This window comes from Oncorhynchus mykiss, chromosome 5, assembly GCF_013265735.2.
Source record: "Oncorhynchus mykiss isolate Arlee chromosome 5, USDA_OmykA_1.1, whole genome shotgun sequence".
Taxonomy (NCBI): Eukaryota; Metazoa; Chordata; class Actinopteri; order Salmoniformes; family Salmonidae; genus Oncorhynchus; species Oncorhynchus mykiss.
In genome coordinates this window covers 50,929,362-50,944,170 of record NC_048569.1, presented here as the reverse complement: position 1 = coordinate 50,944,170, position 14,809 = coordinate 50,929,362, and the positions used below count along the sequence as shown (strand labels likewise).

The window sequence follows — 14,809 nt, the reverse complement described above, 5'->3', positions numbered from 1 at the left end:
ACAATCTTGGCTAACTGTGGGGCAAAAATAATTCACTTTACAGTTAGTTAGCTACGGCACCTCTCTTTGCTAGGAAACCGCTACCCCTGAAACGGATAGGGTGGCTCCACATTTTGTGACGTATCCTCTTACAAAGCGTATTGGTCTGGCGTGTTGTTTATCTGACCCTTGACCCTGTCAGGTGGCCTGCACCCTGGTGGCGGCCCTGCTGCACCTTTTCTTCATGGCTGCCTTCAGCTGGATGCTGGTGGAAGGACTGCTGCTCTGGAGCAAAGTGGTGGCGGTCAACCTGAGCGAGGACCAACACATGAAGTACTACTACCTCATTGGCTGGGGTATGACACAGAAGAACAAGATAGAAGAAGATTTCTCTTATTAGTCCATTGAGCAACAATGTCTTTTCCATATCCCATTCTCCCCAGTAGACATACTGTACACATACACTACATATACTGTACAGTCAGGTCCACAATTATTGGTACCCTTGATAAATATGAGCAAAAAAAGACTGTATAAAATACATTTTTCAAATACTGAGCTATATTGTATGGGGAAATTGTATTATTTTATACTAATACAATTTATTTATTTATATATATTTATTTTCAGATCCTTCCTATCCTTCATCTGCTGTTATGGACTGCCCTCTTCAGTTCAAACCACAGGTTTTCAGTGGGGTTCAAGTCCGGAGACTTAATGTTGATTTTGTGGTAAATTAACCATTTCCTTGTGGATTTTGATTAATACTTGGGCTAATTGTCTTGCTGGAAAATCCACTTGTGGCCATGTGTCAGCCTCCTGGCAGAGGCAACTAGGTGTTTGGCTAAAATGTCATTGAATTGAAGAGGGCAGCCCATAAGAGCAGACAAAGGATATCAAGGATCTGGAAAGATTCTGTATGGAGGAATAGTCTTAAGATCCCTCCCAACGTGTTCTCCAATCTCATGAAAACATTGGTGTCATTATCCTCGCAAGGGGAGGGTGCTGGAGTATTAAAAACGGGTGCAAATCATTTTGTCCCCCATCGTTTGAGATTTTACTTGTTAAACAAAATATCTTTCTCTGAGCAGTTGTAATAGTTTAAAATAATATAATTTCCCATTTGTTTTAGCATACAATATAGCTCAGTATTTGTATTATTTATTTTATAGAGAAAATAATTATGTACCTGACTGTACATACACACACATACAGTGCATATACACACACACTGAACTGATCTCTCTTGCTCTAGCTCTCATTCCCTCCCTCCCTACCAGGTCTGCCAGTGCTGATAGTCACCATCACCCTGGCCTCTGCCTCAGGGAAGTACTCTGCTGATGGCCACTGTTGGCTCAGTGTGCAGAACGGGGTCATCTGGGGCTTCGCAGGCCCTGTCATTTTCATAATTATGGTGAGAACACACGCAAATTTTTTTTGCTCGCATTGCATTGTCTGAAAGCATTGAAAATACACTGAAAACATCCCAAATACATAATATATACAGCTAAAATCTACAATGCCATGTAAAAACAAGTTGACATTAAGGTTAAATAAATTGTTCTTTCTCAATTTCCCAAATTTTGCTAACCGTTACGTTAGACAAAATCAAGAAGTCGTCATGAAAAATCTTGAATTACAGCTCACTTTGAGAAAATCCTGCGAGTTATTTAAAGTTGAAGATGTTTAAAGTTGAATATTTTTATTGTTTGCCAGCCCTAATTATTACCCCCCCCCCAAAAAAATTCTACCAATTTAACTCTAACAGATGACAAAACAATGTCTTAGATACAGTAGGCCTTCTGAATACAAACAGTACCTCTCACATGACTTGCATGTTTTAACCAATTATGTACTGCATTTACCCTGTTGAAGTGTATGTGAATATATTGTATGTCTCTGTCTTACCGACAGTGTGTGTGTGTGTCGTCTCATCAGGTGAACATCATGGTTCTGATGCGGGTGGTGGTCATCACCATCTCCACAGCCAAGAGGAGGTCCATCATGCTGGCAATGGATAGCAGTCCTGTGGAGCAGGCCTACGAGCAGATCAGGTATGCACCACACAGGGGCGTAATTTCATTACAGTTACTGCCACTGGAATGGACTACTACTAGGTGGTAGACAATACTAATGTAGTTGTTCTATGTCTTTGCAGAAGTTCCATGGTTTGAGGTTGGTTTTGTAATCTAGTTAGAATTAGTTTTTAACATTGTGCATAAAGCCGGCAGGTATAATACTTTTATTTCTTGTTATAAGCATGTATGAGGCATTATAATCTCTTACACAAATAACTCTATGTATATAATGACTCTATGCATTTTTTGGTCTTACAAAACATTGTGGACATCCGCTCTTTCCATGTCATGGACTGACCAGGTGAATCCAGATGAAAGCTATAATCCCTTAGTGAGGTCACTTGTTAAATCCACTTCAATCAGTGTAGATAAAGGAGAGTAGACAATTGAAACATGGATTGTGTATGTGTGCCATTCAGAAGGTGAATGGCTAAGACAAAAGATCTAAGTGCCTTTGAACGGGGTATGGTAGTAGGTTCAAGGCGCTCAATAGTTTCCCGTGTATATCAAGAACAAGGACATCCAGCCAACTTGACACAATAGTGGGAAGCATTGGAGTCCAAATGGACCAGCATCCCTGTGAAACGCTTTCGACACCTTGTAGAGTCCAATTCCCCAACGAATTGAGGCTGTTCTGAGGGCAAAAGTGGGGCGGTGCAACTCAAAATTAGCAAGGTGTTCCTAATGTTTGATATACCCAGTGTACATATTAACTGAATTGCAAGATATTAACTACACTGCAAGAGGTGAGGTAAAGTGTGTTGGTATTTTTCCCTTTGTTGTTTCCTTTACCCTTTGTATTGGATACAGTGTGTGAAATTTGAGTGTAATTATTAATTCACTGAAGTGCTGTTTACAATCTATCAGTGGAAATCATTTGAACGTGTAAATGTTTTTCCTGCAACTCAGCTGCGCTGGTCACAATAACAACTCTGTGGAGGAGGAATATCAATGTTGGTGTTGAGCGTCAGCCGGCCTGCCCGATGGCAGCCAGAGTGGAAACTTAAACACATTCCTCCGCTAAATAAACTAGAGCCCTCTCCAGCCCCACAGCTGGTGCGGTTTAGCGGTCACCTGAACTGGAAGGTAATTTCATCCTAAACAGAATTAGGGAGCGATTTAGTGTGGAAATTGTCACAATATGAGACTAACCAGCCGCCCCTGTTGTGCTTGGGTCGACCCTCCTGCCAACCTGCCCTATTTGGCCCAGTAGGGAGCCAACCACGTCCAACCAAGCCCATAGCGTTGCGCACTGATCCGATCCAGAATGGACGGGGAGTTTCAGTGTGAGGTGCCTGGATTGGGTGGGTAATGGGGAAACTGTCTGCTAGCATGGTGCCCAGTCCTTCAATTTGTGTCGATTGGCTTGTGGTTGCTTTCTCTCAGGGCTGCAGTGAAAGCGGTGCTGGTGCTACTGCCAATCCTGGGCCTGACCTGGCTCTGTGGCGTCCTGGTGCCCTTCTCCATAGTCATGGCCTACATCTTCATCTTTCTCAACTCACTGCAGGTACTGGCCACATACTTTCACTTATCTAAAAAAAACATATCACTCTTTCTGTTGTTAAATTTTTTTTCACCCATTCTGTCTCTGTGTGTTCTCTCTCTTCCTCTCACTCTTTCATTCATTCTTTGTCTCTCTGTTGTCCTCTTTCTCTCTCTTCCTCTCCCTCAATTCGGTGTTATACACATATGACCGTATACGGATGTGTAGATTATTTGCTATAGGCCTATTTCATTGGAGGCCTACCCAGTAGAGGGACATACTGATTTGTAGATGTTGATTGGAGAATTAACAAGGATTGCAAGACCACTAACCACCAATAGAGATGGAAGTGGCTCAAGTTTCAGTTGAGACCGTTGTTCTTTGAAAGGCCTCTAGGTTTTGCTGTGAGTGAATGAGATGCTGTATTAGAACCAAGCTCAGAGATTAAAAAAGGGACACAATCAGTATTTGTGGCAAATAGGGACTCTCATTTTACCATAAAAAACATCCCCATCGTTTTTTAAATGTTTTTTTTTTTTTATCAGAAAGCATTTTACTATTATGCATTCTCGTGATTCTCTTATTCTGACTGAAAAAGAGCAACAAACTCTCAAGGTTTCAGTTTGTGTTTGTTGGAGACAAGGTTGACTTTGACAGGAAATGAGTAGCATTCTGCTTGTGTTAAACAGGTGCTTCTGTTTTTCAGTGAAAGTTACAAAATGGTTTCATGAGCTACTACAGAATTTACAGGCTGGCATCTTGATTGTCAATTGTGTTCATGTTTAAATTGTTTATTTTTTCAGCTACAAAAAAACATGTTTTTGTTATTTTATTTAAGTATTTTATTTACAGTGAACAATGTACATAATTTCAGTCAAATTCACCACTTCGTATCATGTTTTTGATATTGGATTCAGTAGTCATGTAAATAAAATATTTTTTTAAACAGTGAAATAAGGTATTTTTCTAATTACATTTCATAAATATGACACATACAACATTCTGAAAACATGAATACGTATTTTCTTATGTTTTATCTCAGCAGTGTACCCAGGAGTTAGCTTTCATTTTTACTTCCGACCCATAATTAACATCAACTTGAGAAATATCGGTTTTCACATGAAAACATTAATTCCAGTGTAACTTAATTATCTTGCTTGCCTGTGAAAATAGGACAGAGAGAGGGAGAATAATGTAACGCTCAGAATGCGGTCTACCCTGGTGTGCAGTACTCGCACTACTCACATCCTGCTTGGCAATTTGTAGTCATCTTTAATCAGTTGTATCTTTAATTGAGCCGTATATTTAACAAGAAATCAATAGAGATTTAGCCCGAGTCAGATCATTAAGAAAGCCCTCTCTCTTTCTAACTATAAATAGTTATGTTTCTCCCACATCTAATTACATTTTTTATCATAACAATAATTAATGCAGGCTATCTTAGTAGTCGGGGTGGAGTAACATAGATTTGATGGACGGCTTCCACTTTAACAGTAAAGTAGAAACATAGAAACAACTTTTCCTCATAGTTTTTCCTCTGAGCCCTGCTATAAGCAATAGAGCAAACTGAATGAAGAAATGATTTCGGGTCCTTAAAAGCTTCCGTTACCTCACTAACATACAACATGACTCATTTAACATCATATTATCCACGTGATCGCATAGCAGACTAGTTATAATATTTTTATGTCTATATTCGTGATGTAATTGGAGCATTACCAAGACAACATATACAGTTGAATTGCTCAGATACAGGTAACAAATGTACAACTTTCTGGTCAGGACAGTGCTTTTAACTGCCTGTGTAATGTTAAAATAGGCATGTTTGCGGTTTAGATTCAGTGTTAGCGGTCATCATGCCTTGAGGAAATCATCCTACACATAATCACTGTCTGTATTTATCGCACCAAAAGTCTCAGCCCATGTTTATCGTGTCAATCTTAAATAAGGCAACAAATAGCACTAACCTGCACCTTTTTGTAATTCACCAGTCAAGTACAGGTTTTTTTATGTGACCGTGTGAGTGAGTACCTTTTACTTCTATCAATGCTAAATAATGAAATGAAACTAAATAAATGAAATGGCCATCCAAATGGGACTATATACATTTTTCAAATGACTGCTTATTGTGTGGGGTCAGACTGGTCAACAACCCTCGCCTGAGGAGGAATTAATGAAGTGACGGGGCACTCCGTGTCAGTTGGTGTGGCGATTGGGGCCCTATAATAGCCAGCTGCTCCTGAATTCCGTAATCGGCCCTGCTTTAAAGGCTTTGACTGTAGAGAATAGGGCCAGACCACCCCTGCTATGCAGAAAACTAGTCCCCCGTTGCTAACCGTGACCTGGCATTCAGCATATTGTCCCTTATTAGATATACCTTGTTATTCGGTATACAGGCCTAATCACTTATTAGATTATTGCTCTTCAGCTAGAGTGTCACTCATGTATTGCATAATTTCTCAAGTATGTCTTTCAAGTATATTATTCAGTATTTTGGGAGTGTTAAAGCTGAAAATGTCAGATCACTATATACTAGATATTTGCTCCGCATGCTTTGAATTCTTATCAAAGAAATACAGCTTCAGAGGGTGGACATCCGGTGAAACAATAAGTATCACACACATTTTTGAAAGTATTAATTGCTTTGTTGGGAATTTGCGCATCCAGCTGGAATGCCAGCTATTGATGTAAGCTGTTTGGAATCCGAGGCTAGAGTTGAGTCTTTGATTCGATTGTCGCCATCGCTGTGTTTTTAGTCTTTTAGGAAGTATCGCATTTGTTTGATGGCGAGGAAGTCAACACAATTTCGGTGAGTCACAGAGACGGTTCTCAGCACTAGGCCCAGCGCAGAGGAAACATCCTGAGTGCTTTCTGTGATCTTCTAATTGTACTGAGAGTCTTTTCGGCCCGGTCTTTTCCACTGGAACATGAAGAAAATAGACGTCCCCTGTGTACAATTTAAAATGGATTCATCTGTTTTCCTGATGATTTCCAGGCCCATGTGGTGCCCCCTTTCCTCTCTTCTCTCTCTTGCATAGCTCTCTCTCTCTCGTAATGCAAGCAAGGCTCAGGCTTTGGAGCAAAATCTTGGGAGCCAAAACATTTATCTTGTTTTTGCAAGTTTCTCAATGTATCTTCCACGTTTTTTCACCCACTTTTTGTGATACATTTTAATTTGGTGTCATCTGTGACTTCTTGATGCATCACGTAGGCCTATACTGATCTCCAGTTCTGCTGGAGATGTATCTAACTACAGTATATCCTCGTTCAAATGACATTGATTTCTTGGCGAGGAAAAACCTACTTGAACATTCTGAAATTCTAATGGCCGCCCATAAAGATGATGAAATGCAGGAAATACATAATAATGCACGCAAAACCTCAAGTGATTCCGGCATGTGATAAAAAGGGGACGTTTTAAGGACGTTTTTTTTATTTGTGGCTATTGTATTTTCAGTGGGGTGGCCAAAGCAACGTAACGCTTAAGCTGCTTGCCTTTACTGTTAAATCAATAAAACAGATAATGTTGACAAGCCTTTTTCATCGCACTCCTCCCCCCTATTGGGTGCTTGACAAGATTGTTTGAGTATTTACAGTGTTGTTGTTCTCTTTTCTTCTTTTTTTTTGCAGACATTAACCGACCATGATAAACAAACGAGCAAACACGATCATGCATTTTCTTACACACCAAAAGCTCACAGACCTTTTTTCTTTTCTTTTTCCCACTGATACACACTGGGAGTGTGTGCGTGCGTTTGTGTGCATGCGCGCATATATGTGTGTATCTTTGTGTGGTTTTATACCCTAGCATTTCCTCATATATCATTTGTGTTGTTGTTTTTGACTCATTTGATGTTTTGCATTAAGAGCAACAGCACATGGTTTGGTAGATTCTAAATTTGCTCCATTTTGAGTAAGCACCCATTGGTTCCGATTGTATTTACTATACCATGTAATTGGTCCTTGGTATATATTATAATATACTGAACAAAAACATAAATGCAACATGCCACAATTTCAGATATTGTTTTTATTTTATCAGTTCATATAAGGAAATCAGTCAATTTAAATAAATGAATTACGCCCTAATCTATGGATTTCACATGACTGGGAATAAAGATATGCATCTGTTGGTCATTGATACCTTCAAAAAAGGAAGGCGCAGGGATCAGAAAACCAGTCAGTATCTGGTGTGACCACCATTTGCCTCATGCAGCAAGACACATCTCCTTCGCATAGAGTTGATCAGGCTGTTGATTGTGGCCTGTGGAATGTTGTCCCACTCCTCTTCAATGGCTGTGCGAAGTTGTTGGATATTGGTGGGAACTGGAACACGCTGTCATGCATGTCGATCCAGAGCATCCCAAACATGCTCAGTGGGTGACATGTCTGGTGAGTATGCAGGCCATGGAAGAACTGGGACATTTTCAGCTTATACGAATTGTGTACAGATCCTTGCGACATGCTAAAACATGAGGTGAATGCCGCGGATGAATGGCACAACAATGGGCCTGAGGATCTCATCACGGTATCTCTGCGCATTAAAATTGCCATCGATAAAATGCAATTGTGTTCATTGTCCGTAGCTTATGCCTGCCCATACCATAACCCCACCGCCACCATGGGGCAATCTATTCACAACGTTGACATCAGCAAACCACTCGCCCACACAACGCCATACACGTGGTCTGCGGTTGTGAGGCCGGTTGGACATACTGCCAAATTCTCTTAACCGACATTGGAGGTGTTTTATTGTAGAGAAATGAACATTCAGTTCTCTGGCAACAGCTTCCTCAAGACTTGAGACATCTGTGGCATTGTGAAGGGTGACAAAACTGTGCATTTTAAAGTGGCCTTTTATTGACCCCCAGCACAAGGTTCACCTGTGTAATGATCATGCTGTTTAATCAGCTTCTTGATATGCCACACTTGTCAGGTGGATGGATTATCTTGGCAAAGGAGAAATGCTCACTAACTGGGATGTGAACACATTTGTGGACAACATTTTAGAGAAATAAGCTTTTTGTGTGTATGGAACATTTCTAGGATATTTTATTTCAGCTCATGAAACATGGGACAAAATCTTTAAATGTTGCATTTGTATTTTTGTTCACTGTACATTTACATTTTAGAGTGATACATTATATCGAATAGTTTCATCGATATTTCATTATGTCCAATTCATCTGAATTAAGATGCCAGGAGAACGCTACCTGCCCGAATGCAGAGTGCCAATGATAACATTTGGTGGAGGAGTAATGGTCTGGGGCTGTTTTTCATGGTTCGAGCTAGGCCCCTTAGTTCCAGTGAAGAGAAATCTTAATGCTACAGCATACAATGACATTGTAGACAATTCTGTGCTTCCAACTTTGTTGGTTTGGGGAAGGCCCTTTCCTGTTTCAGCATGGCAATGCCCCTGTGCACAAAGCGAGGTCCATACAGAAATGGTTTGTCAAGATCGGTGCGGAAGAACTTGACTGGCCTGCACAGAGCCCTGACCTCAACCCCATTGAACACCTTTGGGATGAATTGGAACGCTGACTGCGAGCCAGGCCTAATCGCCTAACATCCGTTCCTGACCTCACTAATGCTCTTGTGGCTGAATGGAAGCAAGTCCCTGCAGCAATGTTACAACATTTAGTGTAAAGCCTTCCGAGAAGAGTGGAGGCTGTTATAGCAGCAAAGGGGGGACCAACTCCATATGAATGCCAAAGATTTTGGAATGAGATGTTTGGTGAGCAGGTGTCCACATACTTTTGGTCATGTTGTGTATATCCCTAGAATATGAGAGGATTTTAACTCCTTCCCGGCCGTCTTTATGAACTTGTGGACCATAAATACCACCATGCCTCATCTGTTCTCTTATCAAGCTGGAAATAAATAGCATGGAGGGGGGCTTCACTTGGCCATAAATCGCCGACCCTCCGTCATCCAATCTCCGTGCAATGTCATTCAATAGCTCCCTGCTATCCATTACCTGGGCATAATGGGCTCCTGGCCATGCATTGTCCGTTGTATTATTAGCCCATAACTTCTAACTATCAATAACTTTTGAGTGCAGTGGGAGCGAGAGATTGGGGGAGGAAGGGTGAGAGTGAGAAAACAAATGGGCTGGGGCTTGGAAGTTGGAACTTTGTGAGTTTGCTCATTGTTAATAAGTGTAGAGGAAGCTACAATATTAGTTATAGAATAGTTGCTTTTAAAGTTGTTGGTGTTTAAGGTTTTGTTTTTGTGCAGCAGAGGTTATAAGGCATTTAAAATGTCTGTTTTTGAACCACCAGAGGGCAGTGTAATTTCAGTCCTTCAAGTTCTTACTATTAAAGTGGGGAAAATATGATGAAATCAGTAACTGTTTTTACTTGTGCACTTTCTTGTCAAGCTTTTTAATTAGAAGTTGCTGATGATGACAATAGCTTTTACTTTTCCTTTGAAATTAATAGTCAGTGCCTGGATAGAAATGTAATTCCAAATGCATTCAACAGCACTTCAGAAACGGTTTACTTTTTTAATCATGTTTAATGCTGAAGGAATAGATTTGATAAGCTAATCTAATGATGAGATGCAATTGATTCGTTGTGAAATTAAGTTTTAGCATGTTTAAAGAGGCTACTTTCTGATATTTGAGATAATAGATATTTCCCAATCTTAACATCAGTGCCTAAACCTAACATCTTATTTTTCGGATTAAAATATGTTGTATTCCCTGGGCATTCTGTCAAAATTATATTTAATTTAATATGTGGTGTCATATATAATATATTGTCATTTGTCATGATGAGATTTCTGAATACCCATATGGTGTCGAAAGAACCAATATAATTTGTGCTTTACCATGACATGACTGTTGCTCAGTCAAAGATGACACCCAGTCAATTCATCAATACTGGTTCTATACACATTGGCTGTCCGAATGGCATTTTAGAAGCGAATGGAACAAATTACATTAAAAAAAAATAGGAATTTTAGCCAACAGGCAGTCCAATTCGGATAATTTTTTAACCAGTTGGTCTTTTGTCCAATCAGATCAGCTCTGAAAAAGATCTGATGTGACTAGACAAAAGACCAATTAGTGGAAAAAATATCAGAATTGGCTGCCTGCATAATCACAGTCTTAGTAGTCAGGAATCAGGGATTTGGGCTTTTTGGAAGGACTTTTAATTTTTTTTTGTGTGTGTGTGAGAGAGAGTGTCTACCTGGGCCAAAGACATAGTCATAAGAGCATAGCGTTTTTAGACACTCAAGATGTTCTAACTAAAACTCAGTTCAAGAATGTTTCTCTATTTGTTGAATGTGACTTTTTTCACGTTTTCCTTTGACGGGTTGTTTTGACATTATTTTGACTGATTGTTTGACTCATTGTGGCTGTTTTGCCAGGCCCTTTGAGCTAAGCCTTTGACTGGGGTAATTGTAGGCAGTGATGATAACTTTCCCTTCTGCCCGACTTCTAAGGCTGTCGAAAAAGACTTGACACTTTAAATAAGTGTTAAGGCTTTATGAACCCTTTAAAAGGCATATAATGATTTTTCAGAAATCATTCATAAGCAAATGTCATGATATAGTCTATTAAGTGAGGCAAAAGGGTCATAATGCCACAATTGGCAAAGCACCAGGTGGATTGAGCTTTTTTATCATCCCTTATGTAGTATAACTTTGCTTATTAATTATATTTAGTGCTTATGAAGCCTCTGAATGCCTCCTGAAAGAACTGGACATTTCTTGTGGCCTTGTTACTCAGTGGGCCCTAGGCCTGTATCTCTAGGAGTTACGCTTGTGCAGGATCGGGGTAAGTTCCGTCTTAAATTCTGCCCACTTTTCCGATATTAACTCAAAATGCATCATCACAATGGAACATTGCTCATGATTTTCTAGTCACGGACTGAATTTTGTGTCATCCTCTGAATTCTGCCCTTGACATGAACTTGAACTACAACTCATAAACAAGATATTTCTAATAATTTTCTAGTCATGAAGTGAATTTGGTGTCATGTCTCTGAATTGAGTGGATTCAAATGGATTCAATTGAGTTGACCCCCCAGTCCACTGGCTGGTGATTGTCTCTGATTAATGGTGGTTGTGGCCCAGGAGGAGATCAGGGGGCCGTTTACACTCCTTTCAGCTGTCGCAGCTGTGTGTCATGCTTCAGTTTCCCCCCCCACACTAGCAATCCCCGGCGGAATTTTTTGGCCATGCGTACGCTCACTCGTGTGGATGCCAAGATACCTCCATCGGGGGCGCCCTGGGAGTGGGCCTGGGTCATGTTCTCTGTGTGTGTGTGTGTGTGTGTGTGTGTGTGTGTGTCTCCAACTCCCGTCACCTCCCCGTTTCCCACCTCAGACAAAGGGGAGACTGGTTATTTTAAATCCCAGCGCACGACAGGGAACAAAAACAGGAGTCCAGCTTTCCAGGCAGTTGTCCAGTCAGTCAACTCACATGAACTCTCCAGCCTCTCCGGGGCAGTGTCTCACACACACACACACACACCTTTCCTCTGTCTCCCCTGCGTAGACACACACACAGGGTTGGGTAGGTTACTTTTTAAATGTGATCCGTTACAGTTACCGGTCCAAAAGTTTAGATGACCTAACCCAGTAACGTAATCTGATTACTTTCAGTTACTTTTGAATAACTTTCCCCTTAAGGGGCATTAGAATTCATGTGTCAAACCTATTCCACAGAGGGCCGAGTGTCCTTAATTGATGAATTAAGGTCACAAATTAGTAAGGAACTCCACTCACCTGGTTGTCTAGGTCTTAATTGAAAATTGAAAACCCGCAGACACTCGGCCCGCCGTGGAATGAGTTTGACACCCCTGCATTAGAAGAAGACAAAAATTATTAATCAAATGCCTTTGGTGTGTTATCACAGTGGTCTCTGACTTGTGGTCAGACTCGCTCAGGTGGAACAAACTTTAACTTGCGCCTTTTTTCAATGCTGAATTGAATGTCATTGAGAAAACAGAAAGGTATCATAATGTTTTTGTTTTTTTGCAAACATCCTTTCTGAATATAAAAGTAATTGTCTACGGTAATAAACTAGATCTACATCTAGTTAAATAAAGGTAAAATAAAAAAATAATTAAACACAGACACACACACACTCGCACTGTTCCCGAGTGGCGCAGCGGTCTAAGGCACTGCATCTCAGTGATAGAGGCATCACTACAGACAACCTGGTTCGATTCCAGGCAGTATCACAACCGGCTGTGATTAGGAGTCCCATAGGGCGGCGCACAATTTGCCCAGTGTCGTCCGGGTTCTGCTGATGTAGGCCGTCATTGTAAATAAGAATTTGTTCTTAACTGACTTGCCTAGTTAAACAAAGGATGAATTTAAAAACACACACACAGCCCAATGGTCAGATTACCAGGGAAATGTTTTTCATGTTGAATTGTTTGAGACGGCAGCAGGCAGGAACACTATCCCCCTAGGAATCCAGTGCCTTTGTAAAGTTCAAAGACACAGCCCCTACTCAGTGTGGCGATATCTCGCATCAAATGCTAACTTAAATAATGCTAATATTTTCTGTTTTCTCACAACTGTACTTTTTCAGGGTAAACTAAAACCTTTGGTAACACTTTTCATGATAGCTTTCATGAATAAGAATTAATAATGCATTTGATAAACTATTGATGAATATGTAGTTCTGGGCCCAGATGATAGTAATTTTTTTTATTTATAAGTAGTTGAATAGGTATACATTCATTAGACACTCTGTAGCAACAGGTGATAGGGTATCACTATGTAGCAACAAGTACTAGGGAACTTGTAGTGTCAAATACATAGAAGCACATTAATAACAGGGCATGCGTATATCAGTCCAATAAATGTATTCATAAATGTGTTCATAAATCCCCCAAAAAATACAGGGTGCCTGAGAGGACAGGGTAAAGGGCACGGAGGAAAAAGTCAATTGCTTGCTTTTTTATTTATCCAGGTGAGTCAGTTAATAACAAATTCTTATTTACCGGCACAAAACAATGTTAAACAAGATTTCAAGGTCAGTGTTGTCTCTTACTATGAATTCCTAAGAAGATGGCATTTTTAATTAGGTCATAGTGTGCTTTTTTAGGTAATATATTTTTGGGGCATTTGCCTCAAACTTGTTCTTGTTATTTTTTCATGTCTCATTTCATGTAACTTAACTTTGGAAGTAGATAAGTGTTGTACACTGTCTAAGGAGAACACTGACACATTTCATATTGCATTTCCGTAACTTCTTATGGAAATAAATGAATGTTTTATGAATGAATGTTAGCAATAAAATATCAACTCCTTAAAACCCTTGTCAAAGTCTCACAAATACAATTGAAAAATGATATTTGGGTTAATTCCATAAAAATATTTTTTAAGTCCAATAGACCAGCAGCGCATAAGTGAGCAATGTGTGGTATTTAAGAATAAAAGAAGGGCCTCATTTTGAACCAAACACCATCCGAGCGAAAACCCAAAAACCTGACTATATCGGTGCTGCTGGGAAAATAAGCCGGGAAGAATGATATGCTTCCTGTCAAAAGGAGAGAGAATTCTAAATTACTGCCGTTACTCACGACACCACCACCTCAAAAAATACCCTTTCTTGTATTAAGCCCACTAGCATTTATTTGCTTTAGAATTTACCTGCCAGCTCAATTTAGTAATAGCCTATGTCATATGAAAGCAAACCATAGTGCAAGCCCATGACCCGAAACACATGATCAGCTGACTCTCACTTCATGACCCTTTTTATAATAACACAACACCCCCCCTTCCCCCTTCCTCTGCCCTCCCCCTGCCAACCACCCACCTAGCAGTGTCAGGAACCACTCCGACGACTCCAACACTGAAATAACACATTCAGAACAATGACCATTCTATTTATAAGTTCAACCACTTCTTTGCCTTCTCCGACCTGTTGTGAGCTCACAGTTCACACAGACGTGCTCGTCTGGCTGTGACAGCAAGATGGGGTAGGTTTGGTGGATTAGTTAGTTAGAAAGGGGAGCCCTCAGCCCGACCACATCGCAGTCATATATTTTAAATGGGTTTGAATCTATCTAAGTGCTGCAGACTGTTTGGCCTGCTTTGATGCCTACTTTGCAGATAATTAGTGAGAACTGGGTCAGCATGGGGCAAGGCAGCAGCATCTTTTAAATATTTTGTAGGGCTGAGTGGGGTGGGGGGGGGTAAAGGCCGTCAAATACACATGCCAATTTGCAAGTGAGCTATTCGCTTATTTTCTCGCATGTGAATTAAACCAAAATAAACACCAATGTATTATTCAGGGGCCTTGA

The 14,809-nt window shown here is 40.4% G+C and overlaps 1 protein-coding gene across 5 annotated transcripts in view; it reads left to right on the top strand.

Annotated features, from left to right (window-relative positions):
• Positions 1-14,809, top strand: part of LOC110523998 (adhesion G-protein coupled receptor D2) — a 162,202-nt gene that overhangs the window by 43,640 nt on the left and 103,753 nt on the right. For 4 of the 5 annotated variants that reach the window (XM_021603244.2, XM_021603243.2, XM_021603246.2 and 1 more), the window contains exons 17-20: positions 182-335; positions 1,260-1,393; positions 1,918-2,033; positions 3,444-3,564. In XM_021603244.2, the coding sequence (XP_021458919.2) occupies positions 182-335; positions 1,260-1,393; positions 1,918-2,033; positions 3,444-3,564 (525 nt within the window). Of the gene's footprint in view, positions 1-181; positions 336-1,259; positions 1,394-1,917; positions 2,034-3,443; positions 3,565-3,768; positions 4,455-14,809 lie in introns of those variants that run through there. The other variant, XM_036977755.1, reaches the window with a different exon arrangement.